Source organism: Tenrec ecaudatus, chromosome 4 (genome assembly GCF_050624435.1).
Source record: "Tenrec ecaudatus isolate mTenEca1 chromosome 4, mTenEca1.hap1, whole genome shotgun sequence".
NCBI lineage: Eukaryota > Metazoa > Chordata > Mammalia > Afrosoricida > Tenrecidae > Tenrec > Tenrec ecaudatus.
Window position 1 is genome coordinate 199,052,440 of NC_134533.1, and position 16,951 is coordinate 199,069,390.

Consider the following 16,951-nt stretch of genomic DNA (forward strand, 5'->3'; position numbering starts at 1 on the left):
CCGAGGAAGCGACCCTCGAGTGGAGACCTGGAGACTGTAGGAAGGATCGTATGATGCCTCAGGGAGAAGACATGGAGATTCCCTTGCCCACCGGAGGTTTCTTCCTGGATAAGCAAAACCAGTGACACTGACATAGGAATAAGAAAAAAGTTTGTATAATCAAGAAAGCTGCCCCGCCCAGTCCCACTCAGATCCCTGGCTCAGGTGCTAGCTGGAGGCACTCAGATTCCCCCCCCCCGGCCCCCGCTGCCAGCGGATGAAGCAGGGAGGCAAAGTGGGAAGCTGGGAGAGCATAGGCCTGTGGGGCAGACTCTGCAGGAGCATGTCAGGGCGTTGACAGCTCCCAGGGTCACGGGCTCTAGATGTGTGACACAGGACCATCGTGCAGGAAGGTGCAGGAAGAGAAAGCTCCCAGTGTCTCTCTTATAAAAAGGCCATTCCTCCATGGAGGCACCACGATCTGTGACCCGGCTGATGGGTTGGACTCCACCCCTACTTTCACACAGGTGCAAGTTGACATAAAATCTCACCATCACACCTACTCTTAGATGTGGTGCAACCCCTTGGTTAAGAAGCCAACCCTGGTTAGAGCTAACCTACTCCCCACCTGCACCAGTGCAGCTGAACCTGGGCTACCGGAAAACATGCCATGGCACACTTCAACCCCTCAGCAAGAAAAATCCAAACAGTCTATTTAGACTGGAGGAATAATAACCCCAACGCACTGCCGGGAGGACTGCAAAATGGTACAGCCACTGCGGGAAGGGCTATGGCAGTTCCTCAAGAAGTTGGACACAGGTATACCATATGCCCCGGTCATCTCTCCACTGCGTGTATATCAGACTTGGTGTATCATACAGACTTGGTGTATCATATGCCCCGGTCATTTCTCCACTGCGTGTATATCAGACTTGGTGTATCATATGCCCCAGTCATCTCTCCACTGTGTGTATCTCCAAGAGAAATAAGAGTCACAACATAAACAGATACATGTGCACCCACATTAATCAGAGTTTTCCAAGACTGAAACTATGGGAGTACAAATCCTCCTTTCTCTCCTGTGGAGCAACTAGTGGTTTTGAACTGCTGGCTTTGTGGTTAGCAGCTCAACCCATAAGCAGGGCTCTTTGCCGGTAGAGACCCACTCATTCACTTCATCATAGGGTCCTGGTCCTCGGGCACAGATGGGGTTTCAAAAACCAAACTCACTGCATTCCAGTCGATGCCGACTCAAAGAGCCCCTATCAATCTCCCAGACAGTGATTAAGACTGAGCAGGAAATAAAGGGGTGTTGAAAGGGACCAGTAGGGACCCGGAGCCTCTTGGAAGAGGTGATCTCAGCAGACAAGGTAATTGCGATGGGTGTGGGGTTCGCAAATCAGGTTTGGGGAGGCAGACCCCTGCAGGCTGAGAAGGCCGGGTGGGAGGCGATTTCAGCTGGGATCAGGCTGCAGTGTGGGAAAAGACGCCTCCCCAGGGTCCTCTCGGGGCTGGTGCGGGCATTGCGGGACCTGAGGGGGCTCGCGTGCAGGAGGCGCGGGGGATATGCTTGCGGGGGGGTATTTCTTTGATGAATAACAATCTCACCAGGGACACATCTTTAGGGTTCCCCTAAAAGTCAACGCGAAGACGTTGGGCCAGCTCTCCCCGATTTCCCCTCGACCCCGGGTGACGCCGCGGCCCTCCAGCGCACACCTAGCACAATCCTGGGCAGGGGCGACCTCCGGCGGCTCTCGGGGTTGCCTTCCCACCCAGGGTGTAGTAGGGTGGGAGCGCGCGCCCTGGAAGCTCCCGCAAACTCCTAGCGGGCTGCCTCTAGGTCCCGCAGGCTGCCCCAGGCCTCCGCGCCCAGCCCTGCCGGCACCGGACGGGGCGGGGCGGGGTGCCCAGCCGGAGAGGGAGGTCGGAGGGGCGGCCCCGGCCGTAGTGGCCGCGGGGAAGTCCCGCGCACTGCCGAGCGAGCGCGGCACGCTCGGAGGAAACAGGGCGCTCAGGTCCCCGGCCCCCAGCAGGCCTGCCCCGGGAGCCCGCGCGCCGGCCCCGCCCCTCGGCGGAGACCCCGCCCCTCGGCCCCCTCCTCCGCCTCCGCCCCCGCCGAGTCCAGACGCGCTGGGCCGGCGAGCCAGCTTTGGGGACTGCGCCCGGCGCACTCACTTCCGCGTCCCGCCGGCCTCGGGCCCGCGCGCGCCGCGCCGCCGTCACCAGCCATCGGACAATGGGCCGCGCTCCCCGGCTGCCGTGAACTTCGCGCCGCGTCCGTCCGTCCGCGGGGACTCCACCCCGGGCCGGTCAGTGCGCCCCGGCTCGCGAGCCCTCTTCGCTCCGCCTGGGATCGCCGCCCTCGTAAGCCGGGGAGGGAGCGCCGGCGCCCGGGCCGGTCCCGCGGCCTCTCCACGCCCGGCGCCGCCGGCCCTTGCCCAGCGGCCGCTCGCTGCCATGTTGTGGTTTTCCGAGTTGGGTTACTTGTGATTTCTTTTTCTTCTTTTTTCATTCCTCCGGCGACTGTTTCCCTTTCCTTTCATGATTTGAAAGAAGAAAAAAAACCAACAAAAACTTCGCCCGCCAGGCAGACCGTGGACAGCCGAGCGATCCACGTGTGTGCGCCACTGGGAAAGGGGAGTTTGGAAGCAAACTTTTCCCCTTCTGGCCCTGAGGCCTACAACGCTGGACTCAAGGTGCTGGGCCATGACCCTCACGCTGGGTAGGTGGAACTCGTTACCTGCCCCGGACTGGACTTGAACCCCGAATCTTACCTGCCATTCTCGCTTCCCCGCCTCCCTCGCCCAGCTCACACCGGACACCGTACAAAGCAAGCCAGGGTACCAGCCTGCGACATGGATAAGTACGACGACTTGGGTCTGGAGGCCAGTAAGTTCATTGAGGACCTGAACATGTACGAGGCCTCCAAGGATGGCCTGTTTCGAGTGGACAAGGGTGCAGGCAACAACCCCGAGTTTGAGGAAACTCGCAGAGTGTTTGCCACCAAGATGGCCAAAATCCACCTCCAACAGCAGCAGCAGCAGCTCCTGCAGGACCAGGCCCTGCCCAGGGGAGCACTGGGCCCCATCAATGGTGGGGGCCGCCTGGGTCTGCAGACCCCCCGGGACGCTGGTGTGGGCAGCAGGCTAGCCCTAGATGGTGCCGCCAAACCTCCTCTCGCCCTCTCTGCAGCCTCACCTGGGGCAGCCACCTCAGTGACCCCTGGGCAGCCCTTCTACCCACCCCCAGAGCAGAGGACCAGAGCAGCCCAGGGCGCCTATGCCCGTGGCCCGAGGCCTGGCAGTCAGGAGTGTGGCTCCAGGGACAGCCAGGAGAGCACCGAGCTGCCTGCGCTCCATCGACCAGGCTCCTGTGAGGATCCCTCCTGCCTTACTCACGGAGACTATTATGACAACCTTTCTTTGGCAAGTCCAAAGTGGGGGGAGCCCGCAGTGTCCTCTAACGGCGGGCCAGGTGTAGGGAGTGTGTGGTCCAGCCCCCCAGTGAGCGACCCATCACTGCCCAAACCCTCCGGGCAGGAACATCGCCTATATCAGCCACAGCTGGCCCAGGGCTCCACCAGGTCATTTGAGAGTGGCCTGGGTGATGGTGGCATTGGTGGCCGTGGTGCTCAGAAGCCAGCGGGCCATTGGCCCACCTCCTCTCAGCGGGTGACTTCTGACTTCTCCCCAGGCCCAGAGAACGGGCCTCCCCTGGGACCCGCTCAGCCCAGGGCCCCTTCTCTCTCAGCCCCTCTGACTATGAGTGCCACCGGCCAAGGAGCTCTTAGAAGAAGCTCCGGGGGAGAGGGTGTGGCGGCCAAACCCGCTGTGGACCTGCAGCCCTGGTGTCAGGATGGCCCCCAGTCTTACCTTTCTAGTTCTGTGCCATTATCCCCATCGTCCGCAGGCAGGGAAAGCTTGCAGATGGGTGTGGTCTCCAGGTTAGGTCAGAAGCCCCGTCCCAAGGATTCTGGCACGGGTCCGAAGCTCAGCCCCACCAGCCTCGTTCATCCAGGGATGCCCTCCTCGTCTGAGTTAGCTTGTAAAGAGGGTCTCCCCGCCTGGTCCCCTGACGGCAGCCCCGGGCTGGTCCTCTCAGAGAGCCCCAGCCCCCCCAGGGTGAGGCTTCCCTGCCAGACTCATGCCTCTGGCCCGGAGCTTGGACCCTCAGCTGCCGAATTGAAGCTAGAAGCCCTCACCCAGCACTTGGAGCGGGAGATGGATGCCCACCCGAAGGCCGATTACTTTGGTGAGTGCAAGCCTGTTGGAGGGGCCTAGGGTGGGGTGATGGGTGGGCCCCCACCAGGGATGCTGCAGCTCAACTCAAGGGACTTGGGTGGTTTTGTTTGACTTGTGTTGAGGTGGGAGGGGTGGGCTTCCTCTTTTCTGTGGCTGTTTTCTGATTCAGAAACTCGAAACCTTCCCTGGACAGAAAGCAGATCCTGCAGCTGGGGGTTGCTCATGTGTGAAGGATGAAGGAGGGTGGGACTAGCCACAGTCACGCTAGAAAAAGGGAAGTGTTGTGACTTTGGATTTCAGAGGCTTCAGGTGAGCAGGTTGGTGCTGAAGGAGAGAGAGAGCCACTGGCTCAGGGCCCTGTGCCACTGAGCGTCCTGACAGTAGCGGGCCAAGCAGGCCTGTTGGAGGTCCAGTGTCTGGAGCAGGGGTTCCCTACCACTGTGTGTGTGTGTGCGTGTGTGCATGTGCGTGCACGCACAGGTGAAACACCAACACAGAAGACTGCACCGGAGCTGTGGTTCTCCAAGTGTGGTCGCCGGACCAGCAGTGTCTCCTCTCCTGGGAGCTAGCTAGCTAAGAGGATACCTTCTGGAGCTCTGCCCCAGACCTACTGAGTCAGAAACCCCGGGGCGAGTTCACAGATGGCAGCTGATCCCGGTGTGGGGGTGGATCAGCTGCCTCACCCCTTGTTATACCCATCCCCACCAGCTGACTGGAGGCAGGCTCACAGGAGCTTGCATGGAAAATGCTCAGTGTTGATCTTACCCCAAAGTATAGCTTCTGTTGTTTGTTTTTTTTAAAACCACAAACTCTGGGAGACTGCTGGCTTCAGCTTTCTTTCCCCACCACAGGGTTTGGACGCGGCCAGAAGGTAGCTGGCCCTGTGTTCATCTGCCGCGTGGTGATGCGGCTGCCTCCTAGGAGAGCCGGCTAGAGAAGCAGCCTGTTCTTAGAGGAGGCTGAGGCTTGCGGGCTTTCCTTTATGGACTCTGGGCCTCTGGGGTGTCTGTTTCTCCACAGGAGGACTGAGAGCCCTGGGGAGCCCGCATCCTGCTGGGACTGCACCTCTGAATGAGGGAGGAGACAGACAGGAGACTGGACAGGTCCCGCAGGGGGAGGTGGCTGGCTTACTGCTCTGTCCCCAGGCCCACCTTGTTTCATTGCGCTCTGAAGATAGCTGCACTGTTTTTAAAAACAAACAAACAAACAAATTAAAGGTTTGTTTGTGGCAACCCTGTACTGAGCAAGTGTATGGGCGCCACGTTTTCCAGCAGCTTGGGCTCACTCTGGGTCTCTGTTGCAGTTTGGTCGTTCCCGTGATCTTTCGAAGGTTTCCCATCATGCACTGCCCACTTAACAGACTACCCCCACGCCCCCAAACCCACCGCCAAGGAGGTGCGTTTGACTCATAGCGACCAAAAAGACAGTAGGGTTTCTGAGACTGATCATTTTGACAGGAGCGACAGCCTCAGCTTTCTCCATGTGAACTTCTCTTTGGGAACTTCGGACCAGTTGGCATCCCTGCGCTTGACCCACGCCGTCACTGCCTCCTTTAGCAGAGCACGGTATCGGGTGGATAGCGCTCTTGCACACACCGGGAAGCCAAACACTGCACGAGGCTTGCTTCGGTGCGATATCTGCTTTATGGCCCTTTCCTCGGGGTCCCCGGGCGGCGTGCCTGTCCTCTTGGTCTCTGTGACTGAAGGATTCTGTCCCAAGGTGCTTGCAGGTTCAAGAGCCCACGACATGAGCCCCTGAACGTCACCCTGGCGCCTGAGGGGCACCGGCTCTCCCACTAAGCTGGGCAGTCAGTGGTTGGCTTACTGAGGGGTTGGTGTGCTGCCTTCATTTTCAAAGTGTGTAACCCCACCTTATCCTGAACTCTCTCATCTCTGTGGATTCCCCTTTGGGCGTTAATGCTTGGCTGGCAATATTGTGGGTCCTTAAACCTTAAACTGGTTTTCAGTCTCAAGCTTGTTAAGCAGAATGGTAATTGAATTGACTCAGGGACACAGGTCTACATTGTTAATCAGAGCTGATAGGAGCTGACCCAGCCTTAGCTCCATGTGTTGGCTTCAGGGAGCAGGCCTGTGTGCCCTCGGGGCTCTTTGGGGGGCATCTTTATGCAATCAGGTTCCTAGGCCCGTTGGCTGGGTCCCAACTGCCAACCTTTGGGTTAGGGAACCCAAACCCACTGCTATGGGGTCGATGGTCCACTCAAAAGCGACCTTGTAGGACAGGGTAGAACCACCCCTGTGGGTTTTCAAGGCTGTAAATCTACGACAGGAGAAAGCTTCATCTTTCTCCCAGTGAGGTGTATGAGGCTGGAAATGAACGAAATAAGTGAGCAAGCACTGGTGGGAGAAGGAGTCTTGGTCGCACAGTGCTAAAGCACTCGCCTTTCACTAAAAGGTCAGCAGTTGGAACCCACAGAAACCTATGGGGCAGTTCTACCCGGCCATATAGGGTTGCTACGCATTAGAATGGATGTGACTACAATGTGCTTAAAAAAATTTTTTTAGGGAGAGAAATACGTAGTGGAAGGAGATGAAGCCACAGGGTGTGGGGAGATGAAAGGCTTGCCATTATAAATCAGGGGTGGGGGTGGGGGCCAGGGATGGTCTCACCGAGAAAGTAGCCTTTGAACTGAGGCTGGAGGGGGTGTGGAAAAATGTGTTCTGGGAAGGGGAGGCAAGAGACTGGCCCAGGCTAGGCCCCTCGGCCCCTGGGAGCTTCAGGGCATGTAATTCCCCCCTGTGACTCACACTCCTTAGGCAGCAGGTGGGACATTGTGACCGTTTTATTCCCGGAGGTGAGTCTCGGGTCCTTCCAGGACTGGAACGTGAGGCCTTCGAGCCGCCCCCGCCCCCGCATCTCACTGCCAGACCCCAGCCTCCCCAGCACAGCCATGAAGCCGGTTGACTTTTGTTTGGGGGTCGAACGTTCCAGCCCCTTGTCGAAAATCCAAACACTAGAGAAGCGTGTCCGGTGAAACATTACCCTCCTTCGGGGTCTAATGAGTATGAACGACTCTGTCTCGTCACTGTGTCCTGCTCCCCTCTGTCCCCGCCATGTCCAGTGCACGTCACCTGACATTTGTCCCATGGCGGCGCTCGCTGGCTGGCCGATGGTCTCGGTAGTCTCAGTGTGACGGCCGCGTCACGGAACCAGTCTGCACTGTGTGCCAGGAGCAGGGCCAGCTGCCAGTTAGCTCTCCCGGGAGCGGGTTGTCGGGCTGGGGCTGGCAGTTGTGGAGATGTTGTCCAGATGCTCTGCACCTGCTGTGACTGCGGGAACTTCTGTCCATGTGATTCAGGAGGGACTGTCTCTGTCCCGGCTCCCAGCAGCCAGCGCTGGCCCAGTGCTGCTGTGGGCCCTCGAATGAACCCACACTGGTTCCCCTTCCTCACCTGTCGGATGAGGTGCTGGGCCGGCCCAGGGGCTCCCTGCCATGCCTTGTGTCCTGTGCCTTACACCCAGGATCCCTTGAGAGCGTGTCTCTCTGACATACTTGTTCAGATGGCCGTTAGCGTCACTGAGCTGGGTTCTGACCCATCTGTGAGATCCCAGGAGACCGAGTAGAACAGCCCCTTCGGGGGCTCCTGGCTGCCACCATTCATGGAGCAAGTCACTCAGTCTTTTGGGCGGGTTTTAACCACCAACCTTTCCATCTGGGACTGAGCACTTGACCTTTACACCATCCGGGATTCTTCCCCAGCGCTTCATGGTTCAAAGTCTGGGCCCTCGCGGTCATTAACGTGTGCTCCGTGTTGCTGTTTCATGGGCTTGGAAACACCTGCTGGTGAACATCTTGTAAAAAAGCAAACAGTGTGCTCCTGCTTGCGCTGTCAGTTGTTTGGACAAAGAGAAATATATTTAAAGGTGCCTGGACCCTACCATAGAGGGCAGGATGGCCTTGCCGTCCGAGTTTAATTCCAGCCTCAAATAAAGCCTGTGTTTTGGTTGATTCCTCCGGGCCTCCATCTTCCACCAAGCAGAAGGGTATTTGATGTGGCCCGAAGAGTTTGTGAAGCCCAGGTTCCCTCTTTGAGTAAGTTATGTCTGAAGACACCCTGGTTTGGAGTGACTGGCTTATTTTCACTCCCGCACCATCTCTGAGTTAATTAAGTCCCTGCCCAGCGCCAGCCTGACTATTGATGACCCGGTCACCCCACCAGGCAGAGAACCGTGGCGAACCAGGGTGCTTGCTGAGGGCAAGAGGCATGTGGACTGGGTGAGGACGCGCGGTAAGGTAGGTAAGACTCCCGGCAGCCCCGAGCAGCCGTAGAAACGAGGACTGTAATGGGGACGAGTCTCTCCTCCTCGCTCGATTATACGGGTCTCTGTTTTCTCAACACGTAGCATGCACACGGGGCCGTGCATTTCCAGTTGTGTGTGTGTTATACGGTGTCAGGTGCAAGTGTGAGCAATGACTCACTCTGTAGTTGCCCTGAGGGAATGGTTGGCTCAAGGAGATGAGGCAGGTGCCCAGGTGACAAGGGGTGAACTGTGTGCTGCTTAAAGTTACGCGTCAACTCAGCTAGGCCACGGTGCTCCGTCATTTTGCAGCCACGATGCAATCACGCTCCACTTGGTGATCTCATGGGAGCAGCCCATCAGTGGAAAGGTGGTTGGTGTCTCTGGATGTGGCCTGCTCCCAGTTGATACTGATAACTCTGCCAAAGCTTGCTCCCTTGATCCTGCATCTCGCGCTCATCTTGTGAGCTCTGGCCCGTGGGACAAGCCAGCAGCCTGCCGTCTGATGAGTGGATTTGGGGGTCTAGCTATCCCCTGCAGATAGTGACCAGTGTCCTGGAGGCCAGGAGAAGCCTCCAGCCTGACCCTTAGATTTGGGACTTAATCACGCTCCACAGCAAGTCTGTTTCTAAATAGGCTCTTCACTGGCTAGCTCATCTAGCCTCTGACCAGGTCTGCCTTGGGTGCTTTCGGCGTGGCCTCTCAGAGTGAGTCTTCATCCGACTGCTGCGGCAGACAGTAGTCCTGATTCTCTGTTCTTCCAGATCCAGGACTCTTTGATCCACTTCCCCCCACGTTCATTCAGGACTCTGGGATTTTGTGTCCTCTGTCCATGGGCCCCCGGGGTGCCTTCCCTGCTGAGGGTGGACTTGGATCGTGGCTCTGCACGCTCACCAAGCCCCATGAGTCAGTACTCACAGCCACCCAGGAAAGAGCCACAGTCTGTTCTGGCAGGAAGGGGCGTGCAGGGGGGGAGGCGGGGGTGGACAAGGCTTGGCTAGAGGTGGGGAAAGGCAAGAAGACGTTGTTGCAGGGTCTGCTTATTCCGGCACATGTATGGTGGGATCCCTCTCCACCCGCAGGGCTTTGCCCGCAGTTTCCCTGCCTCTGGTAATGAACCCAGAATCTGCGGTGGTGGGCCTACCTCCCCCAGGAGCCTGAAGGCAGCTGTGACCCCTGGGAAGGGTCCTGCCTGCAGCTGGCTTCATGTGACAGCCCTAGCAGGGACTTGTCCTTTCTCCTTCCATCTGACAGCCCCTGACGCGCTGAGCTGCAGGTTGTCACAAGGAGCCCTCGAACACCTGTTACCTGACTGACGGTCACGCTCAGAATAGGCGACTCGGTTCCCGTTCTGAATGGAAAAATGAGAAGGCTTCAGAGCATTATTTTGGTAAATAAAAGCAAGTCGTAAATCTGGTCCTGGGCACTTCTGCCTGGAGGATTCTAGACAGGAGCATGCCTGTGCTCTCAGAGAGCCTGGCTACATGCACACCACACACACACACACGCACATACACAGATTCCAGACGGGAGCATGCTTGTGCTCTCAGAGGCCCTGGCTATACACACACACACACACACACACACACACACACACACACACACACACACACACACACACACTGCAAATATTGTGTGCTTCTGCAAACAAGCCGAGTGCTCAAGGGGAAGGCAGCAGAAGGCAGCAGCTCCGTCTAAATCATCGGCAGGGCTGAGCGTGGTCAAGGTCAGCTCACCTGGGAACTTCTCCCACAAGTCTTTTGGGGGATTGCGTGTTGCCATGTAAGGTCCCTGGGTGGTGGCAAGCGGCTTGACCTCTCCCACTCAACTGCAGGTTAAGAATTCAGACTTGCCCGGTGGTGCCGCAGAAGAAAGGTCTGGTGACCAGCTTCCAAAGGGATGACAACAGCTGTCCCCCAGTCCCCCTCAAACAGACAGAACCCAACGGGATTCTCAGGAGAAAGATGGGGCTTTCTGCTTACAGAAAATGTCACAGTCTCGGAAGCCCACAGGGGAAATTGTAGCCTGTCCTATAGGGTCGCTATGAGTCGGCATCGACTCAATGGCAGGGAGTGAGTGCGTGTGGGGCTCTACTCTGTCACACATACAATTGTCATGAATTACAGTGAACTTGGAAGCAGTGGATTGGGGTTTTTTGTTTGTTTTCCTGGGGCTACAATTTGGGCCTGTTTAAGTTTTTCTTACCATGGGAGGAAATGTTTGATTCTTAGATGAACTTTTTACAATGCCACCAAGATTCCTTTAGTCTGACCCTGCAGGTGTGCATCCTGGGATATAGGATGCCCAGGTCTGTGGAAATTGGACAATCTGTGTATTTATATGTATATAAGGGACCCAGCAGTCCCCAAAATCAGGCATATGTTTCTCACCTTTTTAAAGTATAAGACATGTGACAGGTGCCCAGCTCAGTGACCAATCCCATTAGAGACAGGACAGGACCCACCTCTAGTCACTGTCCCCTTCCACAGATCACCACAATTCTGACTTCTCACAGCCTACAGGAGTTTTGAGCATAAGGTACCTGGAAGTAATTTTAAAACTTATTAAAAAACAAACCAACAACTTAAAAAAAAAAAACCCAAACCTGTGTCATAGCCCAGTTTGCATGAAGCTCCAGCCAGGAGTGCTGGAGTTGGTGGCTGGGGTGTGCGGTCCACTTCTGGGACGGTGGGTGACCCTGTGTCACCAGTGCTCAGAGCTCGTGTACCCACTGGGTCCTCTGCCTTTTCTGAGGGCATGTGATGTTCCGTCATGTGCATTCGCGCTGTGCCCACCCACTGGCCCCACAAACGTTGCTCAAAGACTGACTGCCGATGTTTCAAGAGCAAGGCCCTAAATCTGTTCCTGCACTCTGTTCAGGGTAGCTCACCTTCCCTCAGTCCCCAGGCTCCCATGCTATAACTCTGGAATCCTCTGATGGTATGAATGGTTCACACACCCGGCTGCTAATGGAAAGGTTGGCAGTTCAAGTCCCCTAAAAGAATGGCCTGGTGACCTGCGGGCTGAACATCAGCCATTGAAAAAGCCTGCGGAGCATGGTCATCCTCAGGCACACACCGCACCATCCCGAGTTGATGACTGCATAGTGCTGTGCCCGTAACACTGGGCTTGGCTGCTGTGGGAAGGCCAGTCACAGGGCCAGATGCAGGTCCTTGTGAAGGCGTGGCCTTGGGGCCTGCCTCCCCCCATCCTCCTTCTGTTGTGCTTACTGTGTTCCTGCTGCACCAGCCTCTTTTGCTCTCTTCTGAGCCTGGTGCATTCCTCTGGAGCCTGGGGTCCCTACCCTGACTTCTCCCCAGCGAGTGTCCTTCTGCCCAGGTCCGGGCTTCCCAGGCCCCCCACCTGCCTCCTCAGGGTGACCGGGTGTCCCATGAGCCATAGCCCTGTCCAGAACTAACACTGGGCTCTCACAGCATCTGCCTTTGACCCATCACGCTGCTCTCTGGGGTCCTACGCCTGGGACGGTATGTCTCTGCTCCGTTCCCCGGCGACCGGGAAAGAATTTCCAGTTTGTCCAGCGAGTCCTGCTCTCTATTCATAGCCCCCAGTGTGGAGCTGCTCTCTGGGGTCCTACGCCTGGGACGGTATGTCTCTGCTCCGTTCCCCGGCGACCGGGAAAGAATTTCCAGTGTGTCCCAGCGAGTCCTGCTCTCTATTCATAGCCCCCAGTGTGGAGCTGCTCTCTGGCATGGCCCTTCTTGCCAGAGGCCTAAAACAACTTGGTCGTGTTTCAGCTGTCCACTGAGGGCTTCCACACAGGACACGGAACCTGGGGAGTAGATGTGCACCTGTGAATCGGGAAGCCGGGTGCCCTGGGCCTGTGCCTGAGAGGGCGGGCAGCCCCTCAAACCTGTGCTGAGCCGGCGGCCACTGAGACGCTTCCCAGCCGAAAGCTCTCAGACTGGCATTCAGCACAAGGAGGTGCCTGGATTGTACACAACCATGTGGCAGGGCTGGACACCAGCGAGCGGAGAGGGGCAGGGCGCTGAGGGTCTTAGCACCTCCCCGCTCCTTGTAGACCTTTACTGCATTGGAAAAACAAAGCCTTTCTAAAGTTACGGTGACGCTTTCCATGGCAGATGGCAATCCTGTGTCCTGGAGCTGTTCTGAAAAAAAGATGAGCGCTTAAGGAAATCACTGACCCCTTGTACACTCGTCAGTGCTACGATTTCCCGCAGAAAGTTTTCCGGCACCCAGGGGCGACGCTGGTGATGCAGGAGGCACATGAGCGGCAGGCCTTGGGTCTTTGGCCACTTGGACAGTCTCTTACTGAGCTAGAGGCCAAGGGGCTGGGAGGAGCGTGGCCAATTACATCGAGATACACTCACTGCCATCGAGTTGATTCCGACTCCTAGCGCCCCGTAAGACAGGGTAGAACTGCCCCCTGTAGGTTTCTGAGACTGTCACTCTTTATAGGAACAGAGAGCCTCATCTCTCTCCGGCCAGTGGTTTCAAACTACTGACCTTGAGGTGAACGCCCAACACATAGCACTATGCCACCCAGGACAAGAAGGGAGCAAACAGTCCCATGGGTGAGCCGCCCATACAACAACGACCACCAGCCCTGAGCGGCCTCGCAAGGTGACCCTTCTCGTTGAAACGCAGTGTGTAGCATGCAGTGGGCAGCTGTGGGCACTGGTTTGTGGAGCTCAGCCTCCCTGTTGTTTTTTGTTTTGTTGTTTTGTGGCCACTTCCCAGGCCTTGCTGGGCCTCAGTCCTGCCCATCTGACCCGGAACTGGGGCCCGCGCCCGGCACTGTGAGGACTGGCCTTTCCTCCAGGTGTCTGTTGAAGGCATGTGTGGGCGGCAGTTAGGTTTGGCTTGAGCTCGGCTTATGACTGAGCTTGTTGGGCTTGTATTTGTCTCACATGGATGTGTTGACACGCGTGATTGTTCCAGCCACCCATCTTATTTACCCCCGTTTTTGCACACGGACTGAGTCGCCTGCCCGACACGTGTGTTCAGTGGCTTCCCCCAGCTCAAATCAGGCAGCCTGGATCTGAGGCTGAGACCTTGACTGCCGCGCTGTGCTTCCTCTCAGCTCCTGCAGACACACTGTCTTGTCTGACAAAGGGGACCCGGTGGCTGTGAGTGGGTCAGGACTCAGGCCTTTGAGCCCCAAGGAAGGCAGGGTGTGGAGGGGCACTTAAGCTGGCAGGAGGAGCCAGGTCCCACTCTTGTAACCAGGGCCAGGCTCGGGTACCTTTTAGGTCTGGAAGCCTGCCCGATACGAGCCCCTCCTGCAGGGCAATGGCAAGTCATAGTCTCACGGCTCTTCTTGTGTTCTTCTGCAAAGAATGAGCCAGCGTGAGCAGGCTGTGTCCTCAGGCGGCTTTGTGTGACACGCCCAATTGCTGTGGGCAAGGAGCAGGGCATGCCAGCCGCACTGCGGGGTGCTTTGGTCTGAGGGTCAGTAGGAGTAGCCCCCACCAAGTGCTGTGTGCCAGAAGGGGCTTACAGCCAAAAGCTGTGCAAAGGGCCAAGGGTCTATCTGAACGGAACCCGAGCCCCGAAGCAAAACAGACCACCGGAGTGTCCAAGGCTGGCCAGCAGCCAGCCTGACCTGCAGCCAGCCTTTCGGTCCACCCCAGGGTCTGTTTTCCTCCTTCCCCCACACGGGAAGCCAGCTGGACGCACTGCCTCACCACAGCCAGGTTATTTTTAAGCTTTGCGATTTGGCTGGATCCTTTCTTCATCTGTCTTGTTCTGTGACTGCACTGGCCTGTCCCAGGCCCTGCATGTCCCCAGAGAGCCAGGGGGCCTTGCTCTGTGACTGGAAGCTGGCTCGAGGCCCATGAGGAGCCTCCACCTTCCTCCCGTGTGTGACCAATGGAAAGTCCTGGATGCCCGCCTGCCGTGGTGCTGCCAGTCAAGAGGTAGAGAATGAGTGGCAGGGGATCTGCCCTGCCACTCACTCCGGAGCTGTGGGGACAGGATTTTGAGCGGACCTAGCAGATTGGGCCTGAAGGGAGTGTTGTTGGCCCAGTGGTCAGATTCTCACGCTCCGGGTCCGATCGCAGCCCTTGGCTCCCTCCCGCGTCAGTGCACCTCCTGCTCAGCCAGCACCGGACTGTCAGCAGAGGTCTGCGTGCTGTGCCATCCGCAGGTTAAAGCGGAACTTTCAGATGCCCTGGGACACCAGGGAGAAAGGCCTGAAGTCGGCCCTGCAGCATGCTGATCCGCGCCCTTCCCGGGACGGTGCAAGACCGGGCAGAGTTGGGTTGTCTTGTGCCTGGGTGTTCGGGAGTGAGCGGTGCACTTTGCAGCAGCTGCCAGCAGTGGTGGACACGGCCCCCCTCTTACAACCAAGGCCGTGGTCCTGGCCACCTGGGCATTGCTCACAAAAGTGTCGGGGTCACGTTCTCTTGCTCGAGCCCCTACCATCTGTAACTCAGGCCACCTGCCTGCTCGGCCAAGGGTACAGGCTTCCTTTCAGCTGTGCCCCCCCTCCCACCGTGGGGATCCCTCTGCTGGAAGGGAGGGGATCTTGTTGCCTGCTGTTAGTGCTCACTGCTTCCTGGTAAGGCAGGAAGGGAGGGAGTGTGGGGAGAGGTGGTCCTGAGGGCTCCAGGGAGATCATCCTCGTTCCCACCGAGCGAGCGGGGACGGGGACTTGGCTTCTGCATGGAGAACTAGCCGTGCAGGTCATAGCGTCCTGCTGTCCTGCCGTCTCCTTTCAGCACCGGCTTTGCATAGGGGCCTGTTGGCCTGAGACGGCGCTTGGCTCTAAGGGCGAGGCCGTGTGAGTGTCACGCGGGCGCGTGCGTCCCATGGACTTGGAAGCACGGCCCTTGTTTGCTTACAGGGAAGTCGGCCAAGAGTGGGGTGGCCTGGGGCGGGGAGGGGGAGGAAATGTGTGACAGCATGACGGGAACAAGCGCGGTGGGCCCGGGCGGCGGGCTCTAACGTGCTAGGTTAGGAATGTGCTGGCCCGGCCTGGGGGCACCGAGCGCCTGGTCATGGTGCAGGAATCTTCAGGGACAGATGGCAGGGATGAGGCCCAGCCAGATGAACGTCGTCTGAGTTGTACATGTGAAAACAGTTGAATTGGCCAATGGCTCCGTATATATAAGTATATTTTTGTCACAGTAAAGCAATGTTTGCTTGTTTTTTAAAACTGACTCATAGCAGGTGGCAGGCATTTCTCTGGATTGGCAGGTGGGCCTGGGCTGCCCTGTCCAGTTTATCTATGTGGCCACCCCCTGTGGGCCCGTCCTGTGCGGGCTCCCTGTCCACAGTGCGGCTGCTCTCAAGCGTCCTGTTACTGATGAGGCAGCCAGTGGTGTTGTGGGCCCATTGTTGGTTGGGCTGCTAACCCAATGCTCAGAAGTTCAGACCCACCATCTGCTGTGCATTCGGTCCCCTGAAAGACTCCAGACCCAAACCAAACTTACTGCCGTCAGCCGATACTGACTCATAGTGACCTTATGGGACAGGGTAGAACTGCCCGGGTGGGTTTCTGAGACTGTGACTATGTAGGAGACTAGAAAGCCCTGTCTTTCTCCCTCGGAGTGGCCGGTGGTCTCGAAACTGCCGACTTTCTGGTTGACAGCCCAGGGTGTAGACACTACACCACCAGGTTTCCTTCCAGAAAGGGCCCAGCCTCAGAAGTCCTACGGGGCATTCTTTTTTAATTAATCAAAATACCATTTAGTTGGAGTTTGACTTTTGTTGATTTATTTTAAGATCATTTTATTGGGGGCTCTTACAGCTCTTATCACAATCCAGACATCGTATTTGTACATATGTTGCCATCATCATCTTCTAAACTTCACTTGAGATTATATTCCTTTGCAGGGGTTGGGGGTGGGGAGGAAGAATTTAAACTATCTAAGGTGGCCCTTAAGAAATAAGGAAAATGAGGACTTTAAACCAGACCCCAAATTAGTGTTGATGTTCAAAAGACAGTGCACAGGGTGGGGGACGGGGGTGGGGAGTGGGGTTCTGGCCTGTAGAAGTCACCACAACACTATCCATTGAATAAGTGAATCCTGGTGTGTATTTTAAGGTTATGTAATGAGAAGGTTCTGCCACTCTTGGCGGGGCTATCACTGGCAACCTTTTTTCACAAGCAGACCGTCACGTCCTTCTTCCTAGCCCATCTTAGTCTGGAAGCTCCTTGGAAACCCATCTGCTGGGGATGGCCCTTCTCGTCCCTTCCAGCATCACAGACACACCCAAGCCACCACAGCACACCTCACACGGACCGGCAAGTGGGGAGTCAACAAGCAAAGTGCTTTGGGGACAGGGGTACCATGTGCTCAGCAGCAGAGGCTGAGAATCCGAGTGCTGGCTCATGCCCTCTCCGGCTGGCAGCTGACCCTGTGCCCTTGTCTGCCAGGTACTGACTGTGGTTTTGAGCTGAAGTATCAGCTTTTTGGGCCAGGACTCCGGGGACAGCGTGTATATCAGACGGGCCAGGCGGTGTGGAGGCTGGACTTTGCAGGTGCCAA

General features: G+C 57.1%; 1 protein-coding gene across 1 annotated transcript in view; it reads left to right on the forward strand.

Annotated features, from left to right (window-relative positions):
• The first annotated feature begins 2,063 nt into the window (after positions 1 to 2,063).
• Positions 2,064 to 16,951, forward strand: part of LIMD1 (LIM domain containing 1) — a 59,393-nt gene continuing 44,505 nt past the window's right edge. The window contains exon 1 of the mRNA XM_075547228.1: positions 2,064 to 4,230. Coding sequence (XP_075403343.1) covers positions 2,835 to 4,230 — 1,396 coding nt within the window. The 5' untranslated portion in view covers positions 2,064 to 2,834. The remainder of the gene's footprint in view (positions 4,231 to 16,951) is intronic.